The sequence below is a fragment of the Calidris pugnax genome, unplaced genomic scaffold (assembly GCF_001431845.1).
Source record: "Calidris pugnax isolate Ruff unplaced genomic scaffold, ASM143184v1 scaffold373, whole genome shotgun sequence".
Taxonomy (NCBI): domain Eukaryota; kingdom Metazoa; phylum Chordata; class Aves; order Charadriiformes; family Scolopacidae; genus Calidris; species Calidris pugnax.
Window position 1 is genome coordinate 251,950 of NW_015091220.1, and position 21,735 is coordinate 273,684.

Genomic DNA, 21,735 nt, shown 5'->3' on the forward strand with positions numbered 1-21,735 from the left:
GGGGGTAAGATGGGTAGGTAGAAAAGGGATCAAACCAAATCTCATCTTCTTTTAACCCAGTGAGGAGATGTTAAAAAGGAAGATGGACAGAGCATCATTTCAATGTCTTTACGGCCAAGCTAAGGAGCTGCCAAAAGTTAACATTGACGTGAAGCATTAGTGCTGTCCTGGAATATAATGCTTTTTCACAGATGATCCACCACATCTTGCAATCCAAAGGTCGGAGGCGGGCTGATTAAGCCGTCTGCTCGGAATTAATTGGTGCATTTCCCCCACCTAACGTGAACACACTCGGGAAACTTTGGCTTGGCCCACAGTTGGGTAAAATGGGATTGCCCTTATGCCAAAGATGCTGCTGTGTTTAGAATGAAACATTTCTGAAGGAAAAGTAGAAAAAGTCAAGAGGGGAGAGGGTGATTTGAAAAAAAAAAAAAAAAAAAACCAAACAAAAACCAACCAAAACCAAAACAAAAATAAACCCAATAAAAAAAACCCCAAAACCACCTGCTCTTCTGGCTGGCAAAATAAAGCATCTTCTTTCTTAGGTAGCAGCTACCACAGACAGCAAGAGTAAACAAAACTAACATACAGAGATCCAACAAACACTTCTGACTAATAACAGAGGTGACAGATCAGCAAATCTCTTCTGCATTCAAAATGGTTCAATTGCTTCAGGGATCTTTTCCCGCTTTGCCCTAAACCCCTTATTCTATTGCTTTGCAATCTAGTCAAGCCATAAAATCGCACACACGATTCCTTTCTTAAATCTAAAAAAGGGGTGTATGCACTAGGTCATAATACACAGACAAGTATACTCTACTTTGTTCCCACAAATGCAGGCTTACATTTATCTAGCTACTTTGTATGCTTTTATAAGCATTTAATATCACTGATACATAATCAAATAGCAATTACCAAATATATTGTGGGATTCCCTTCTGTAGAACATCACAGGCACCAAATGCTTTTTTTTTTTTTTTTCATTATTCAGTTTTTGTAATTTTTTGTTTTATCTAAAAGAGCTTTAAATAGGTTCTATGTGGGAGCAGATGAAAAAAAAAAAAAAAAAAAAGATTTCACTCTAAAAATAGTAATAAAAATAAAAGGGCTGGGGGAGCAAGCGTGACTTTCTGTGCCGATGTCCTCACAGGTCGATATCTCTCACGTCTGTGGGAGTGCTGGCCTGGTCCAGTTCGTCCACCGTCTTAGAAGGATTGCTTTGCTGTTGCTGCCGCCGGACTTGCCTAAGGCTGTTCACTAGCACCGCCTCGATCTGTTCTTGACAAGCTTTAAGGCAGTCCTAGAGGAGAGAAAGCAAATTGATCTGTTAGTGGGGATAGAGAGATCGATGTTTTTCCTTATTGAGCTAGTAGAAGTTGAGAGAGCATCAATCTGGTGTTCCCGAGGAGCCACGACGGAAAACAACCTTGAGTTCTCACAGGTAATCACAGAATCGTCATGGTTGGAAAGGACCTTTGAGATCATCGAGTCCAACCATATACACACAAAAAACCCCCCTACAATCTCAGGCACTGGAGCATGCCCTGAAGAGCCACATCTGCAGGTTTCTAAAATACCTCCAGGGATGGTGACTCCACCACCGCCCTGGGCAGGCTGTTCCAGGGCCTGACCACCCTCTCAGGAAAGTCATTCTTCCTGATATCTAATCTAAACCTCCCCTGCCCCAACTTCAGACCCTTTCCTCTGCTCCTGTCATTATTCCCTTGGGAGAAGAGGCCAACACCCACCTCTCCACAACCTCCTTTCAGGGAGTTGTAGAGGGCAATGAGGTCTCCCCTCAGCCTCCTCTTCTCCAAACTAAACATGCCCAGTTCCCTCAGCCTCTCCTCCTATGACTTGTTCTCCAGACCCCTCACCAGCTTGGTGGCTCTCCTCTGGACACGCTCCAGCACCTCAATGTCCTTCCTGTAGTGAGGGGCCCAGAACTGAACACAGCCCTCGAGGTGAGGCCTCACCATTGCCCAGTACAGAGGCACCATCACTGCCCTGCTCCTGCTGGCCACGCTGTTCCTGACACAGCCAGGATACTGTTGGCCTTCTTGGCCACCTGGGCACACTGCTGGCTCATGTTCAGCCATCTGTCCACCAAACCCCAGGTCTTTTTCTGCTGGGCAGCTTTCCAGCCACTCTTCCCCAAGCCTGTAGCGCTGCCTGGGGTTGTTGTGACCAAAATGCAGGACCTGGCACTTGGCCTTATTGAACCTCATCTCATTGGCCTTGGCTGATCGATCCAACCTGTCCAGATCCCTCTGTAGAGCCTTCCTACCCTCAAGCAGATCAACACTCCCACCTAGTTTGGTGTCATCTGCAAACTTCACTGTGTACAAACTTCCTGGGTTAAAGTGCTTAATGCTGTATTTATTAGAATCTCCAAGCCTTAGTATTTCACCTGTCCTTCCTCATTTGTGCGGTCTTCTTGGGCAGGAACCCAAAGTGTTGCAAAAAAGGAAGAGAGCAGTGCATATGAATTTTTGCATTCTCCAGGAGTGCAGGTTTAAGTGACTTGGGCGGGTCTTCACCACAAAAAAGCTGCATTTTTCTCCTGAAATAACCAACATGTGCTATACCAAGGTCAGACACAGACAGAGGCACTTCAGTTTTACCATCAAGCACAGGGATGATAAACTGAAGTGAAAGAGAAGTTTTGAGGCCCCTGAAGAAGCACTGTGCTCGTCGCCCCGTGAGTCATGCGTTTGGGTCCCCCCAAGGCAGAGGCAAAAGAAGGGTCCCTTTATCTACGAAAATTCACCCAGGGGGAAGGAAGAATGCAGCCCCAAACACACGGCCGCTTTATCATTCTCTGAGCACATTCCAGAGGAGAAAAGTGATTTCAGCAGCAGAGGAGGAGGAGGTGCAGGGTGTGCTCCCACTCCTTCGCTCTGAGAGCAGGACTGTTTTAACCAGCCTCAGGAATAGGTATCGCCAGTAATTCCCAGAAGGCCTTAAAGCAACAACAGATGTTAGAAGAAGAGACTATTTTAACCAGCCTCAGGAATAGGTATCACCAGTAATTCCCAGAAGACCTTAAAGCAACAACAGATGTTAGAAGAAGACACAAGTCAAAAACCACACAACCAAGCCCCAGAGAGCACTACGTTAAATATATAAAGATATTTTGTATATGTATAAATAAACAAATAAATGCGAAGGATTCGCCACACTTAAGCCAGACACAGCGACGAAGACGATGACTATTAAAAATATTACAAGATGCTCCACATTCTTGCTAATACATTGGAAGACCGAATAATATGGTTATTTAAAAAAATAAATTAAAAAAAAAAAAGGGTGTGAAATCATTGAAAAAACACTTGGTTATAGCAGGAGCTGAAAAATAACACCCAAGCCATGACTGTACAAGCACAATGCCAGCTATGCACAGTGTGCTGGGACTGTGAGATGATCGATACCACGCTGCGGAGGTGGGCAGGTGGTGCTACCATAAATGGCCTTTTCTGAAAGCAGCCCTGAGGACTGTGTGTGAAAACATTGAAAAAACACTTGGTTATAGCAGGAGCTGAAAAATAACACCCAAGCCATGACTGTACAAGCACAATGCCAGCTATGCACAGTGTGCTGGGACTGTGAGATGATCGATACCACGCTGCGGAGGTGGGCAGGTGGTGCTACCATAAATGGCCTTTTCTGAAAGCAGCCCTGAGGACTCACAGAATCACATGGGGTTGGAAGGGAGCTCTGGAGAGCATCTATTCCAACCCCCTGCCCAGAGCAGGTCCACCCAGAGCAGGTTGCACAGGAACGTGTCCAGGTGGGTTTTGAATGTCTCCAGAGAAGGAGACTCCACCACCTCCCTGGGCACCCTCTTCCAGGGCTCTGCCACCCTCACAGGAAAGAAGTTCCTCCTCACATTTAGGATGTTCAAGTTTAGGATACTCAAGTTTGTGCCCATTTCCTCTTGTCCTGTCCCTGGGCACCACTGAAAAAAGTCTAGCCCCGTCCTCCTGACACCCTCCCTTTAAGTATTTATAAGCATTGATCAGATCCCCCCTCAGCCTTCTCTTCTCCAGACTAAAAAGACCCAAGTCCCTCAGCCTTTCCCCATAAGGGAGATGCTCCAGGCCCCTCATCATCCTCCTACAACGCTGGAAAAGGTACTGATGCTGTGAACTCACAACCTGTGTAAGAGCTGGGTCTCTCCCAGACTTCAGGCAGGAGAGAAATGCAGGTTGTGGCAGCAGCGGAGTATTTCAACCAGAATCTGGCAGGGGTGGTGAGATGCAGTACGACCATTCCCACTTTCAGGCAAAGGAGCTGAGGAACAGAGCTGGGGACTGACCCCCAGGAGGTTCCAGAGGTGCCTGTGTCAGCCCCAGGAGCCCAGTATGGGATGTGACTGCAATGCTGGGGAAGCTGGTCTCTGACCAACGCCCCCCACTTTCTCTGCACGATACCAGGTTATTCAGGAGAGTTTGAAATATTCATGTATGGGGGTTTCATTTGTCATCCCAGCCAGACTGGGAAAACACGTCAAATGCAGAATATCTGTTCTGCTGACGACATTAACGTTCGCGATGGGCACAATTAGCTCCAGTGGGTGACAAACACCCATCTCTCTTGGCTATGAGCCAGCAGCTGCTAGCTGCAAAATCACATCCTCTCCTCCTTATGAAACTATCCTGCTTAATATAATGAAGCACCGCAACCTTTCTCTGAAGCTCCATCTGCCAGAGGGAGTCCACAAGGGATGGCTTTCCAAACTGCCTCAGGAAAAAAAACATGGGGCTGGATGAGATGCTGGCTGTACTGGGGACAAAAATATTCAGAGTGATGTGGATCACATCAGCTAAACTGGTCTCCCCCCAGTTCCAGAAGGACAGGGAACTGCTGGAGAGGGGACAGCAGAGGGCTACAAAGATGATGAGGGGCCTGGAGCATCTCCCTTCTGAGGAGAGGCTGAGGGACTTGGGTCTTTTTAGTCTGGAGAAGAGAAGGCTGAGGGGGGATCTGATCAATGCTTATAAATACTTAAAGGGTGGGTGGCAAGAGGAAGGGGCTGGTCTTTTCTCAGTGGTGCCCAGGGACAGGACAAGAGGAAATGGGCACAAACTTGAATATAAGAAGTTCCACCTAAACATGAGGAGGAACCTCTTCACTTTGAGGGCGGCAGAGCCCTGGAAGAGGGTGCCCAGGGAGGTGGTGGAGTCTCCTTCTCTGGAGACATTCAAAACCCACCTGGACACGTTCCTGTGCGACCTGCTCTGGGTGGACCTGCTTTGGCAGGGGGTTGGACTAGATGATCTCCAGAGGTCCCTTCCAACCCCATGTGATTCTGTGATTCTGTAAAGCCAGAGCGAGATGTCCTCCAAATCTCCAAAGCTACCTGTGTGCAATCTGACTCAGGAGGTTGCTCCCTCGGCACCATAACCCCACAGTGACAACAGAGCACGGGGCACAGCGACACGAAAAAGCAACTCTACGGCAACATCATGTGAGTTTAGCAGCCCTTCCCCGTGCTCCCCATTTATCCCAAGAGCCGGGGACTGTGGGACTGCCCCTGAATAAAGGAGCTGGGGTCAAGTTAACTGGTGGGGCTGTTTTGGGGTAGGAACAGCAGGGCTGGAAGCCAACCCGCTTCCCAGTGCTACCAACTCTCCCAGGTCTCAGTCACTGGAGCGAAACTTTCCCACGCTTCACCCTCTGCCTCAGGCTGGCTTTTTTTATGGAAGGGGAGAGAAACCACAACAACAACAACAAAAAAGTGCTTCTGTGTCCGTGGGTCCACAGGATTAAGGAAAGCAAGTAATTTTACCAGCTCTTCTGTCTCTGCAGGGGTGCACGGGACTTCCCTGCCAGCCCAGCACCCACCTTTCCCCCCTCTGGAAGGCAGGTTATGGGAAAATGGTACTTATGTACCCGCTTGCTCTCCCATCAGCTGGGGGCTGCCATTTGCTGGAGTCCCCCCCTTCCTGGAGAGAAAGGAAGATTTAGTGTCCGAGCTTGCTCAGCCCAGGGCAGGAAGCCTCAGAAGTGAGAGAGGGAGGCAAATGCCTTTGAAGATGCAATAAAATGTGAGCACGGGGGATTCTCTGGTGATGAGATGCAGGACGGATAAGCAAGATCTTAGCGTGCCTCACCTCATGGGGTTCTTCCTTTACCTTTGAGAAAAAGGTAAAGAGAAGGTCTTCTCTCCCTGTTGCCACTTTCCTGCTGCTGCTGGCAACGCTGATTTCTTTTTATTTAACCAGGTAAATGTTTTATATACCTGGGGCTTGCTCTTGTATTATTGGGAGCTTAGTGATTCCCCAATACCGGAATTGCTTGTTTAACAGTGGGAGCTGGACAAATCCCTCAGCCTTTCTTCCCAAGTGCCGACCTGGCAAAAGCTATCAGAAACTCAGATAAAGAAAATCCCCCATTACTAGCTTGAGGGGGTTTTAGGGCTGTCGCAAGCATTCACCTGTTTGTGGGGGGGCAATGGCAACAAGTCACCTCAAGGGTCACGGCATTCTCAAATGGAAGAAAGAGTTGGGGCACCAGTTTGGAGGCTCTTGTAACAGACTACGCTCATAATGGTTTTTTGGTGTTTTTGGTTTTTTTTTATAAGAATCTCTTCTTTTAAAGCCCAGTGGTGCACAATTTCAAAATAGCGTGACCTTCTGAAAATAAGCCAGATTTATTAAAAGCAGCTTCAGACTGCAGGGCTTAATGAGGCAATTTCCTTGCAGCCAGGCTTGGGGAAGGAAGGGTGGCGACACGTGGAACATCAGGCCAGAGCACTCGGAGCCAACTTTTGTCCGTTTCTAAATACCCTTATATATGATAATTTACACTGTTACTATAAAAACTTCTGATGGTCGATATGCTGCTTAGTTTAGTGTAAGAAAAGGTTAAAATCTCTAGGTTATTGTATAGAGGAATGGGTCATTTCCGACATCTTCACGTTGTACATAAAACCAATGAGGGGGCCCAACTGGAATTGTCACAGTTTGCACAGATTTTATTTCATAAAGGAATCCACAGGCCACTGATGTATTCTTTCTGTTGTGTGTTAGCTCTGGTCTACGCTTACATTTTGAACTTAAAATAATGTACCACTGAATTCTTTGACCATATGTTGCATTCAGCATGAAACAGCTTCCCCCCAAAAAAGTGTTGCTATTCACATACTAAAACTCAAGCTTTTTATTGGTCTCAGTAATACATTCTGTTTAATTAGTCTTGTCTATAAAGCATCCATCCAGGAGCTGAAACTACCCAGCCAGCACCAACCGAAAATGGTGAAACCTTGATTTTGCAGGTTGTCAAGTTCTACAATCAAAATCTAGGATGGGAAAACCCACCCCAAGGCCAGATTCATGAGCAAACCTCAGTCACGCAGCAAAATGAGCTGGAACACACTGGCCGATGTGGGCAGATTTGAGCACCATGTTTTAGGCCTGATGAGAGGCCAAACAGACCCATCAATAGCTTTTTTAATAAATTGGAATGGGCAGAAGAAGGTTTACACCTGGCCAAGAAGACAGGCTTGCACTCTTATATGAAAAATCCTAAAACCCCATATTCTGAGTGCTTGAACCACTGTCTCAGCCCGCAACTAGCTTTAGGACATATGAAGAACATCAGCTGGATGCTAATCTCATGGGTGGAAGGAAAAAAAAAACCCAAGAATTTATTTATTATGTCCCTTGTTGGAGACATGGACAGTGGGACTGATTGCACCCTCAGCAGGTTTGTTGATGACACCAAGCTGTGTGGCACAGTCGACACGCTGGAAGGAAGGGATGCCATCCAGAGGGACCTGGACGGACTTGAGAGGTGGGCTCGTGTGAATTGCATGAAGTTCAACCAAGCCAAGTGCAGGGTCCTGCATCTGGGACGTAGCAATCCCGGGCACAAACACAGGTTGGACGGAGAATGGCTGGAGAGCAGCCCTGAGGAGAAGGACTTGGGGGTGTTGGTGGATGAGAAGCTCAACATGAGCCGGCAGTGCACACTGGCAGCACAGAAAGCCAACCCCATCCTGGGCTGCATCAAGAGAAGCGTGGCCAGCAGGGCCAGGGAGGGGATTCTGCCCCTCTGCTCTGTGCTCGTGAGACCCCACCTGGAACACTGTGTCCAGCTCTGGAGTCCTCAGCACAGGAAGGACATGGACCTGTCAGAACGGGTCCAGTGGAGGGCCACGAAGATGATCAGAGGGATGGAGCACCTCTCCTATGAAGACAGGCTGAGAGAGCTGTGCTTGTTCAACCTGGAGAAGAGAAGGCTCCGGGGAGACCTTAGAGCAGCCTCCCAATATCTGAAGGGAGCTACAGGAGAGCTGGGGAGGGACTCTTTGTCAGGGAGTGCAGTGACAGGGCAAGGGGTAATGGTTTTAAATTGGAAGAGGGGAGATTTAGATTAGATACCAGGAAGAAATTATTTCCTGTGAGGGTGAGGAGATACTGGAACAGGTTGTCCAGAGAAGCTGTGGCTGCCCCATCCCTGGAGGGGTTCAAGACCAGGCTTTGATCAACCTGGTCTGGTGGGAGGTGTCCCTGCCCATGGCAGGGGGGTGGAACTTGATGATCTTTAAGGTCCCTTCCAACTCTAACCATTCTATGACTCTGTGATCATGAGTATCTTATCAGCCCAAATGCCATAGTGTAATACCGCAAGTGGCTTATTTTACAGATGGGGCTACCACTTCTGTTTGCTTCCCTGGAACTTTCTGTCAATCCGAAGTTTGCGATGCAATACACAAAAAATGAAAAAAACCCATCAGGACAAACAGCCTGGCCTCCCCATGACGCAGTGTTTCACGTGGATTTGCTGCATGTGAATGTATTTAACTGGTGGACTTTCATTTTACAAGCTCTAGAAAGCACTGACAAGAGAAAACTAAAGCTTGAAAAAAAAATTCAAGGGAAAAAAATATGAATTGCACTATTTTCAGCAAAACTTCCTTGAAAGAACACTATAATGCACTGAAATAATGGCCCTAGATTTTGCAGTACTGGGCCATCCCTTCAGAATATCCTAAGCTTGCCTCTGTTGATTTTTTAAAAAGTTTTTCAAGTGTGTGTGTCACATGGATCAACTTCCCCTTTCTTCTATACGGTCTAGTAGTTTTAATGATTAAAATAGTTCAGGTACTTTCCATTCCATAGTTTTATTTTTACTGCAGCATGTACAACACTAAAAAAGTAATTAACTTTTGGGTTTGGGTTGTGGTTTTTTTTCTGAAACTTTTTCATCCCTGGGTGATTTTACTAGCACACCTGAAATGCATTCAAAGGAAAAGAAATGCTTTGCTGTGTCCGATGAGGAATATCCTAGAATCATAGAATGGTTTGGGTTGGAAGGGACCTTAAAGATCATGGAATTCCAACACCTCCCCACCCCGCCATGGGCAGGGACACCATCCTTGTGGTTGTGCTGGAAATCCACAGTGAAAGTGACTGGAAGAAGGTATCAGCAGTGCTATGGCAGGTTCTACTTATTTGAGTCAATAATGATTGAGGATTTCAATTTCCATTCATGACAATCCTGAAAGAAAGCACAAGCACTAGGAAAGATCCTGCAGAATAGTATACATAATTTATTTTCTTGAACTTTCCAACACTTCTGTAATACATATGCCCTACACTGCCCCCCAGCTTCCAGTTTTAAATGTTTATAGCACAGTGGTAAGCTACTAGGGGAGGCACCCCACTCAACTCAACCAATAGTTGGGACTTTTCAAGAGGAAATGGGCACAAACTTGAATATAAGAAGTTCCACCTAAACATGAGGAGGAACTTCTTTCCTGTGAGGGTGGCAGAGCCCTGGCAGAGGCTGCCCAGGGAGGTGGTGGAGTCTCCTTCTCTGGAGACATTCAAACCTGCCTGGACACGTTCCTGTGCAACCTGCTCTGGGTGGACCTGCTTTGGCAGGGGGGTTGGACTAGATGATCTCCAGAGGTCCCTTCCAACCCCATGTCATTCTGTGATTCTGTGAAAAGATATTTTATTTCTGTTTTACTAACTTGACTTGGGTTTCTGACATAGACTTTATCTAGCCATTTTCAAGTCTTCCTTGGCACCCCATCCAGCGTAGAGAGATGATAGATGGTACCTTTTGGATAGGGTAGAGAGATGATAGATGGTACCTTTTGGATGACAATGGTCTCTGCATTCGATCCTGCAGCAACTGAGTAGCAGTACACTACCTTCTCCACAGAGAAAAAGATCACTCCTCTCAAATGCTGATAGCAGAATAAGTGTTATCTTGTGCTGATATCACAAGAAGGTCAACTATTTCAGCCACACATCTTTTCTCTCTTTCTCCATTTTGAATCAATCCAGAGCTTCTGTGACTGTAAGGGGACTGCGGCTGTCTATTTATTGCACCTTCTCCCATGATGACAACCACTCTAAACCAGATTTAAACCACCAGATTCATTTCACAGCCAGGCAGGGCTGAGAAACGATCCACACCAGTCAGGTAAAACCCAGGACCACCAGACGGTGCAGTCCCTGTGCCAGCAACCATCCCAGCTTCACCGCTCCAGGACTCCAGCAGGCAGGAAGGCATGCCCTGAAGAAGTGATGAACTTAGCTCTGGTCTCTTCCACAGTGCCTCAGGACACAGCGCTTTTTATATTGTGGTTTTTAGATTCCCCTTTTGCATCTTGCCTGGGAGAAGAAATAAGAAAGCTCACCCCAGCAAGCCTCCTAAGGGGTATGTGGAAATTGTACCCCTGAGCCTTGCAGCCACCAGCCTTTGCCCATCCAAGACGGCACTCATTTGGGAATACCAATGTCCAGAGAGCACATATTATGGCAGCCTTTAAGGAAGGTGGTCCCCACATTGTTTCAACATCTTCAAAAAGTATCTGGATGACAAGATCAAAAGCACCCTCACCAAGTTTCCTGATGCCACGGAACTGGGTGGTGAGGTTGACGTGTCAGCCATCTTGCAGAGGGACCTGGACAGGCTGAAAGAGTGGACTAGGAAGAACATTATGAAGTTTAACAAAGACAAGTGGTAAGTCCTGCACCTGGGTTGGAACATTCAAAGAGCCCAGTAAAGGCTACAACCTGCATAGGCGTGGAGCAGCCTTGCTGAAAGGGACACGGGGGTCCTAGTGGTCAATAAGTTGAACATGTCAGCAGTGTACTGCTGCAGCAATGAAGGCAAATAGGTTCCTGAGCAGCATCCAGAGGGGCATGAGTAGCAGACACTACTTGTCAGTCCACCTGAAGTACTGTGTTGAGCTCTGGTCCCCACAATTAAAGAAAAACGCAGACAGACTGGAGAAGGTTCAAAGGAGGGCCATGAAAATGACCAAAGGGCTGGAGAACCTGCCCTATGGAAAGGACGAAGGAGTTAGGTCTCTTCTTGGAGGACAGAAGGCCCAGAGGGGGACCTCGTCACAGAATTCCAGTGCTAAAAGAGCAGCTACAAAGAGGACAGAGTCTCTCTCTTCACAGGGAGCTATATGGAGAAGACAAAGCACAACAGCTCCAAGTTGTACTGGGAGAGGTTTCATCTCAACATTAGAAAGAATTTTTTTACAGTGAGAGCAATCAATCTCTGGAACAACCTTCCCAGAGACAGGGTAGAGTCCCCATCACTGGAGGTTTTCAAGATGCAATTGGACAGAGTGCTAGGCTCCCTTTCCTACAAAAGGTTGGACTAGATGATCTTTTGAGGTCCTTTCCAACCTGGGCTGTTCTAGGATTCCATGAAGAAACCAAGGACCGCAAAACTACTGTTCAGCAAAGTTCCCTTTTAATTCTGTTCAATTTAAATATCGCTTAACCATCGACAAGATCTCAGCTTTATGGCGAGACGTTGTGCACCAGCAACCACAGAATAAGTAAGGCCAGCACCAGCGAACGCCTGAGCTAGCTAAACAGCTTTGATCAGACCAGGGAGAAAAGACTGAAGGGAAGGGACACTATCTACCTCAGAGCCCTACCTGGGACGGATGGACGGACGTCCAGCTGCCAAGAGCGCAGCGTGGTAACCCCAGGGAAGTCAGAAGGGACCCACACCCCTGCCATCGCGGGCCAAGGGCAAGGCAGAGCCATGAAACTCCTTGCAACGCCGAGGCTGAGGAACACCCCGCTCAGTGACTGAGTGGGCTACTTCTCAAGGGCTTTCAAAAGCCAAACGGCAACCCTACTCTCCTCTACGACGAGCTGCAGCAGAACAGCCCAATCTTCTATAGCTCTAGTATCAGAGAGAGTTTGAGTTACCAGGTTCACACCTAGGGAAGCTTCTCCTCTGAAACTACTACAAAGTAAGGGCTGGGAACTGTACGGACAGGCTGGGAGGTTCTGTCTCTCCTGAGTGAAGCCCATTGTACTGGTCTAACTGAAGACTGTCTATTTTTTCCCAGGTTGCATGGAGAATTAAAGACAGCAAAAAGGGATGATGGCATACGCATCTTACAGGGTCTATTAGTCTTTGGGAATGTAGTCATTGGGGTAAGTGAACTGACACAAGTATGGGTGGAGGCTTCCTCCCAGTATGACACTTAAAATAGTTCCCAGCCATGAAATCTCTCTTCATATGTGAAGCCCAGACATAAATAAAACAGTAAAGTGTGAGAGGGGGTTTAAAGGAGAGCTGTGCTAGATGATCAGTTGGGTGGGGAGGGGACAGCAGAGGCTGATCTACAAGACCAACATGAATTCTAGGGGAAGAGCCCTTGCTGCTGAATAACATTTTTCCAGCCACCTCCTTCCTTATAGTGATGAGAAACATTACAGAATCACAGAATCTTCATGGTTGGGACCATGAAGGGACCTTTGAGATCATTGAGTCCAACCATACACACACAAAAAAAATAAAACAACCCCAAAAAAACTCAAAGCAAAACATCCAACCCAAACAAAAAATAAAACAACCCAAAAAAAACTCAAAGCAAAACATCCAACCCAACAATCTCGGGCACTAGAGCATGCCCTGAAGAGCCACATCTACATGTTTCTAAAATACCACCAGGGATCGTGACTCCACCACATCCCTGGGCAGGCTGTTCCAGTGCTTGACCACCCTCTCAGGAAAGTCATTCTTCCTAAGATCTAATCTAAACCTCCCCTGACATAACTTCAGACCATTTCCTCTGGCCACATCACTATTCCCTTGGGAGAAGAGGCCAACACCCACCTCTCTACACCCTCCTTTCAGGGAGCTGTAGAGGGCAATGAGGTCTCCCCTCAGCCTCCTCTTCTCCAAACTAAACATGCCCAGTTCCCTCAGCCTCTCCTCCTATGACGTGTTCTCCAGACCCCTCACCAGCTTGGTGGCTCTCCTCTGGACACGCTCCAGCACCTCAATGTCCTTCTTGTAGTGAGGGGCCCAGAACTGAACCCAGCCCTCGAGGTGAGGCCTCACCAGTGCCCAGTACAGAGGCACCATCACTGCCCTGCTCCTGCTGGCCACGCTGGTCCTGACACAAGCCAGGATGCCATTCTTGGCCACCTGGGCACACCGCTGGCTCACTTGGCCATCTGGGCACACTGCTAGCTCATGTTCAGCCGGCTGTCCACCAATAACCCCAGGCACTTTTCTGCTGGGCAGCTTTCCAGCCACTCTTCCCTGAGCCTGTAGCATTACCGGGGGTTGTTGTGACCAAAATGCAGGACCTGGCACTTGGCCTTATTGAACCTCATCCCATTGGCCTTGGCCCATCGATCCAACCTGTCCAGATCCCTCTGTAGAGCTCTCCTACCCTCAAGCCATTCTGTTAATTCTTTCTTAATATCCTCAAGTCCTAGGTATGAGCTCTCAGGTCTAGGCTGGATGCGTTCTGCCTGCAATTCTTCAATAACAACAGTACAGCTGTTGCTATATGTTAACATATGCATACAAATGACACAAAATACTGAGCTGTAACTCTACCAGGTACTTCTTGATGCTCCTGCATTTCCTTATCAAATTTAGGATCCAAACCCTGGGTGCTCAGAGTCCCAACACTGGGAACACTGCAAAAGCCTTCTGGCATTTTTTGTGTTAAAGGGTGGTTGGTTTTCCACATATACATTAATTACTTCACACAAAACTGTTAACGCCCCCGATCTCTTCCTCTTTCTTACAACTAATTGCAAAAGGGAAACCAGAAAACCAGGACTTTTTTTAGGTGCGGAATCTGGTATGATAAATTGAAAGGATATTGGAGATATGGGCCCCTCACTACAAGGACATTGAAGTGCTGGAGCATATCCAGGGAGAGCCACCAAGCTGGTGAGAGGTCTGGAGAACAAGTCATACGAGGGAACTGGGCATGTTTAGTCTGGAGAAGAGGAGGCTGAGGGGACACCTTGTTGCCCTCTACAACTCCCTGAAAGGAGGTTGTAGAGAGGTGGGTGTTGGCCTCTTCTCCCAAGGAAATAATGACAGGACCAGAGGAAATGGTCTGAAGTTGTGGCAGGGGAGGTTTAGTTTAGCTATTGGGAAGAATGACTTTCCTGAGAGGGTGGTCAGGCACTGGAACAGCCTGCCCAGGGAGGTGGTGGAGTCACCATCCCTGGGGGTATTTAAGAAACATGTAGACGTGGCACTTCAGGGCATGCTCTAGTGCCCAAGGTTATTGGATTGGGTCTGTTTGTGGGTTTGGTGTTTTGTTTGTTTGTTTGTTTGTTTTCTTGGGCTTTTTTTGTTTGTTTGTTTGGTTGTTTTTTTGTGGTTGGACTTGATGATCTCAAAGGTTCCTTCCAACCATGAAGATTCTGTGATTCTGTGATATCTGAAGTGACAACACTGTTCACCGGTCACGTATGCAATGGTTGGATAATCCAAGAGCAGCAACCAGACATGCATTGAAGAGTCAGGATTTACATAAATTCCAGGGCGGAACGTGTCATCCGTACTCCTAAATACAAAAGGCAGCTGGATTCCTCTGCTGGTTCACATTTAAGCCCCAATTCAAGCCTCTCCAAAGCACATGCTTCATTGTTGACATAAACAGGGATTCCTTCCCAAAGCGGGGCCTTCATGTGCCGAGCGCTGGCCTTTAGCTCGCCAACATTCTGCAGAAAAAGAGCCTGAAAAGCTGCTGGGGGAATATCATGCCCATTTAGTACGTTTGCTGTATCTCAGTGATCTCACATCTAATGGACACAGTTTAAATTTTTTTCCCTCCAAAATGTGTCTGTTTTTGCTACTGTAACAGAGAGCATCAATTGCAGATAAGTGTCTATGTCTCCATCTGCAAGTACAGAAAACAGCGATTTGCTGTCTCAAAGGGCATTTCATGCGGACTAATGAGGACATCCCACTTTAAAAAAAACCAAACAAATTAAAATCTTATCTATGCCATCACTTTAAAAAAAACCAACCAAACAAATTAAAATCTTATCTATGCCAGAATTTCCCCACTTGTTATTGCTACGTTATTGTAATAATGCAATTAAGCATCTGAAGTGACGATGCAATGAAGCATCTGAATGAATTAAGCATCTAATATTAAGCATCTGAAAGATGGCACCTTTTTCTCTGCAATTTTGGGGTCTTTTCAGCGCTCCCAGCAGTGTACTTTCTAGATTCAGTTCCACTGTTTGCTTCAACAGTCAAGTTTGTTGGTTTCCTGTTGCTCGTGTGGGTATTTCTCATAGCAACAGGAGAGAACAATGTTTTCAGAACTGGAAAAAGTGACAGTAAAGCCAAACACTGGCAGGGTGATCCAGGGGCAGATGCCACGCTCAAAACACTACTGCCTGCTTTAATGTGGCCTGGGATTTCAGAGCTGCTCATCTCTCTCTGATGTGCATGCTTTGCAAATGCGAAAAGCTGTGAATTTATTTTGCTGTAATAAAATCATAGAATCATGGAATGGTTAGAGTTGGAAAGGACCTTAAAGATCATTGAGTTCCAACCCCCTGCCCTGGGCAGGGACACCTCCCACCAGACCAGGTTGCTCCAAGCCCCATCCAGCCTGGCCTTGAACCCCTCCAGGGATGGAGCATCCACAACTTCTTTCGGCAAAATGTACCAGTGCCACACCCTCCGCACAGCAAAGCATTTATTCCTGGTATGTCATCTAAATCTCCCCTCTTCCAACTTAAAACCATTACCCCTTGTCCAGTCGATTTACTGAAAAAAAGTGATTTTTAAAAAGCTGTGACAAACCCCCGCCTGCCTCACAGAAAGCTGTTAGGCGCCGAGCGAGGATTCTCCACCAGAGGTTGGGGAGGAAGGCTCCAACCTTGGATTATCCATCACCAGCCCGTCAGCTCCTCCGGCGGCGATGCTCAGGCTGTGGAGCCAGTTCCTCAGGGCAGGGGGATTTTTGGGGGGAGGTAAAGGGGGAGGCTGGCTTCCTCGTCGTGCCGGCCCGGGCTGTATTTATGAATGGATCTGACGGAACTCCGCCATGAGCCCGCGGTGTCACTGCATCACCCCATTGTTGCTCCACACGCACAGCGCTCACTGGGGAACAAAAAAGCTGAATGAAGCCGAGCCGCTGCCAACTCAGGCAAAGACAACTTAGGAAACTATCTCATTCTTCCTTTCTTTTCGCAGGCCGTTTTGTCTGCCGTTTCCTTGCATACAAAATGTGGTCTGCAACGAATAAGGCGGGATAAGATACAGCGAGTCCTGTTACTTGGTTCCAAAACCACAGGCCCTTACACACCACAAAAGAGAGGGGATAAATGGTGTATGCGCTGGAGGGACAACGTTCAAACGCTGCCCGTTCAAGACAGATTTCCATGATTTCACACTGCAGCTCAACAGAAGCTGAATTTTTAAGTGCGGTGGTTCTGAACGTTGTTTCTGTTCAGAAATTTGCAGGGATCTTTATCATAGAATCACAGAATCATGGAATGGTTAAAGAGTTGGAAGGGACCTTAAAGATCACCAAGTTCCAACACCCCTGCCCTGGGCAGGGACACCTCCCACCAGACCAGGTTGCTTATGGAGGGGGTTTTCAGACCCTTCTGAAAAAAGGGTCTGGAAAAAAGAAAAATTCCAGCACTGACACACATAGCACATTTAAGTGGAGATATTTTAAATGCCATTTATTATGGATCCAGTCTTCAAAACAGCCTGACTCCACATTTTCAAGGGCTCACAGACAACTGTTTCAACGAGACTTTACAAAAAGCTCCATTCCTTTTTTTTCTTTCTATCTCAGGCCCTTCAATACGCTTTGGATTTTCAAAAGCACTCAGCACACACCAATTCCCACCTGGGACCAGACTTTTCAAAAAATACCTGTGCCCACATACAAGCCTACGTGCCAGCTCTGCCTGAAAACCTTTCACCTGCTGCTGATCCTGGGGAAGACAACTCCTTTTGTCATCCAGATGCAACCTTGAGAGCTGGGGTCCAGGAAGAAGATGCTCCTTACAGGTACATACAATCCTCACCAGCACACAGAGCCAACCCGACCAGCCTTTCTGGTGGCTACAGTGCTATAGAGTTCATTAGACAAACAGCTATTAACCAGCTTAATTTGGGACCTAACCTTGCCAGCTTTTGTCAATGATGTAAGCCTGAACACGTTTTTAATATAAGGTAATAATTTCTATGTTTCAGTGCACTCAGCCTCATAGAAAGAGGTTGGAAGAGGCCTCTAGAAGTCACCTAACTCAACCTTCCGCTCAAAGCAGGGTTATCTTTAAAACTTAGTTGTCTGCCTAATTCTCACTGAATTTAGCCTACAAAATTCTGGTCCGAGGTGCTTTGTAACAGGTAAAAACCTCTTGTACCTACACCTGCAGTAGTTTCATGAGCTCCTCAGAAACCTTAACGTATTTCTCCTCCACAAGGAGATCTGGGGTACCATGGAACAGAAGGGCTCAGAGCAGACTCGAGGGAGATGGAAGCAGTAAACCAGGCCAGGGAATGCACATCCTACACATGATTTGTGAGGACACTCCCAGGAACTGATGGCTGCTCTTCCAAGAGGTGAGGAGACAGATTTGCCCCAAAAAGGGCTGCGGCAAAGCAGAATATTGATGGCAAGGTCTTAAAATGTGCCCTACCCCTTCAGCTACTCTTCCTCACATCCCGTAATTGTACACAGCGGGGACGTTCGCATCCTCCTCCGAAGCATCTGGCTCCACTGGGGACAGGATACTGCTCGCAGGGGAGTGCTGGTCTGGGATGCTGTGGAAATTCCCCACTTCCCCAGTTGTTTATTTTTCCATTGCAATGACCCACCGGGAGATGCTTCCTGCGAGTAGGTCTGTTAACTCTTTGCACGCCGGCTTCTCCTCCTCTCTCCCAGGAACAGCAAAGGAAACATTCCCACCCTCTGGCAGCCAAACAGCTCGGAACACGCAGCCCCTGTCCCGCAGAGCTGTGGGAAGTGGTGTGTGAGACCAGCCCTTAAGAGAACGGTCAGAAAAGGCAATTCATAAATACCACGCAGAGTGACTTTCACTACCTGTAAGGCTGCTGAGCTTCTCTCATTCCCCAAGGGTAGTTCCCTGGTGTTTATTCTGGGAGGTGGAAGGAGTAATGAAACCGAGGTCTGCGTGGCCTCGCTGTCGCTGTCTCTTCAGACGGCGACTCAACCTTCACCAAATGGCCCAGGGCAAGCTATTTATCAGAAATAACTGTTATCCCCAGAACCACACTGGCGGGATGCCTTGTGCTATCATCTCGTCTAAAGTCCGGAGCGCTGCTAGGGATCCGTACACGGAGAGCTGACACCAGTGTGTTTTTTGAAAGAAACACTCGTGTGTTGGTTGTTTTGTTACCCAACAGCTGGGTTCTAAATGAAATGCTGTTTATTAATGACATGGTTTTGGTCTCATTCTTAATCAAACATCCATTAAAAACATTATAGCACTAAACGCCAAACTCCAATCTGTTACGCCAGTGTAAATTTAAAATAACTCCATTGACTTGCCAAACTCCAATCTCAGTGACACCAGTGTAAATTTAAAATAACTCCATTGACTTCAGCCTCTTGGTTTATGCTGCTATTTCCTAGCAAACAGATAGCCTCAAATTAGCATTATAAACCAGTAAAAATTCAGGAAAGCTCATTGCAGTTAAGCTGCATCAGGACTTCATTATCGTTCTCTATTTTCGTCCCCTTGCAACTTTGAAGCTGAAATCTTTGCATGCTTCACCTCAGACGGTGACAGTTTATGGAGAAGCCAGTGGGAAAGCCCCATCATCTGTTCCCATCCTAAGCAATCACGCACTCCAACAAAAAGAACCAGAAGCACCCCAGGACCCTCTGGACCTCAGCTCTCTGCTGTTTCCTGTGGGCTACCAGGAGGCACAGAGAGGGGGCAAAAAGTCTTCTCTCTGCAGAACGGCAATTTCTGTGAATTCCCTCCTTTTCCACTGCGTGATGCTCCTGAAGCCTAGGAGCTCTCTTTTTTTTTTTTTTCTTTCTCTTCCCCAACCTCCCCTTTGAAAACAGAACCATTCACACAGCGACGATGAATTAATTGTGTTGCTGCAGGAAGGGCTCTCGGGCACCAGAAATTAGGAAGTGAGAGAACTGAAGCTGCTCATTCAACTTCAATTAAGTCCCAGCGTAAAATATATTACAATAGTCTTTACTCTTCACCAACACAGCCTTGGGCTAACTCTTACACAATCCAGCCAGTACATTTTTTCCAACAATACATTTTACAGACGAGGCTGGAATTACTACCTATTGCTAAGACTGCCTGATACTTCTCCGAGACCTTGCTTTTAGTTGCTTATCTCTCTCTCAAGCTTTAACATGCAGGATGAAATTTTCCAGCCCTGGGCCCTGACTCCAACCCGCAAGTCACGGGAAAAGCGACTACCAAAATATTTCTCCAGTTTCCAAACAGCTGGCTAATGAAAAATACATTATTTTGCCCAATTTAAAAATTCTGGCCCCCTTTGGTTGGGCTGAGACTTCACAGCTTGCAGGAGACAGGCTTTGAGTTACGGCCACCTCTGTCCCAACAGCAGCAACACCTTGAAAAAATGACACCACCTCTAACTTCTGCAAAGACTTACAATTTTTTAGTCATTAAATTATCCAGAAGCACCTTTTGGCCTGAGCACACCCTGACTCCAGGGCTGGGAGACTCTCCTCAGTGGTCTGTGCTGTTGTGGGCTGAGACCAGGAGCAAAGGGAAGAAAGCTTGTCTCTAGCCCAGTGCCGACAGACTCTTGGAGAGGATGTGACCAGTAAAATGTTAAGAGTTCTTTGTTATTTGGGAAGAGTGATTTTTATTTATTTTTTTTTTCCCAAAGGCATGGATGCTCAGCCAAATTTGGGAAGATTTTCACCAGGATGGCAAAAAGCACATTTCTGACAAAAACCCATCTGCTAAATTTCAAAGAAAAGGCACGAAGAAATCTTCCAGTGCAGAAAACATCTTTTCTTCTTCTAACCACTCAAGAACTACAAAGATGTTTTGGCAGGTATTTGCTTTCAAACTTACACAATCAGGAAAGAAAAATTCAGCACGAAAGTTTGTCCAGTCTACAAGTTGCTGCAAAACAGCCTCCTATTAAGAAGTGTTGGGATGCCTGAGAAAGCTTCAAGTACCTCCTATAATAAAGAATATGAGCTTTAAGTGTACATCAGTAAATATCAAATTAAGAGAATCCAGAAAAACTCCCAAGGGAGCAAAAAAGTCCATGTATTCCCCCTCAAAAGTGGTCACGTGTAGTATGTTGTCAACATGCTTGGAAACTCAATTAACATGGGCTCTACCAGACCAAGGAGAAGGAAAACTCCATCATGAAGACACCCTACTGTGACTTTTCTTCTGTCCCTACAAGCCTTCATCACCATCCCCAGCACGCAGACTGAGCATGGGAAGAGTTCAGCTGGGATTCTGACTCAAGCAGGGCTTCCCAGGTGAAGCAGCGAGGCACCCACCAGCAACCAGAAAGAAAGACATGGAGAGGAGCTGCAGGAAATCCATGGGTGTTAATTTTCCCCTGTGAGGAGCATCTGTGAAAGCAAGCAGCTGCCTCTAGCTTTTTGGGACCTTCTGAACGTGACCCCATGCATGAACGTGACTAAGGAACAGATTACTGCAGCAAGGGCTGCATCAGGAAGGGATGCTCAGAATCTCTTTGCTGGCAAAATGATAGGTGAAAGGAAGGAAAGAGAGAAATGGTCTTCCCTGTGACCAGGGAATGGAGGCACAGCATCAAGAGAAGTGTGGCCAGCAGGGCGAGGGAGGTGATTCTGCCCCTCTTCTCTGCTCTGGTGGGACCCCACCTGGAGTACCTCAACACAGGAAGGACATGGACCTGTTGGAACCGGTCCAGTGAAGGGCCACAAAGATGATCAGAGGGATGGAGCACCTCTGCTATGATGACCGGCTGAGAGAGTTGGGGTTGTTCAGCCTAAAGAAGAGATGGCTCTGGGGAGACCTTATATCGGCCTTCCAGTACCTGAAGGGGGCTACAGGAGAGATGGGGAGGGACTATCAGGGAATGGAGCAATAGGATGGGGGGTAATGGTTTTAAATTGAAAGAGGGGAGATTTAGATTAGATAGTAGGACAAAATTCTTTACTGTAGGGGTAGTGAGACACTGGAACAGGTTGCCCAGGGAAGCTGTGGCTGCCCCATCCCTGGAGGGGTTCAAGGCCAGGCTGGATGGGGCTTGGACTAACCTGTTCTGGTGGAAGGTGTCCCTGCCCAGGGCAGGGGGGTTGGAACTCAATGATCTTGAAGGTCCCTTCCAACTGTAACCATTCTATGATTCTATGAATCTAAGTATCTTGCAAGGTCCCAATGACATAGCCCTCGCGGCTCACGTGTTGAGCTCGCCTGCCCTCACCTAACAGCTGAGTACTGTCAGCACCATGCTGTCACT

At 47.1% G+C, this 21,735-nt stretch overlaps 1 protein-coding gene across 1 annotated transcript in view; it reads right to left on the bottom strand.

Moving 5' to 3' along the window:
- Positions 1 to 18: 18 nt before the first annotated feature.
- The window catches only part of CCND2 (cyclin D2), a gene marked incomplete at its 5' end in the record, with an annotated part of 40,043 nt that continues 18,326 nt past the window's right edge, over positions 19 to 21,735 (bottom strand). Inside the window, one exon of the mRNA XM_014959827.1 lies at positions 19 to 1,300. Within this exon, the coding sequence (XP_014815313.1) occupies positions 1,145 to 1,300 (156 nt within the window). The remainder of the gene's footprint in view (positions 1,301 to 21,735) is intronic.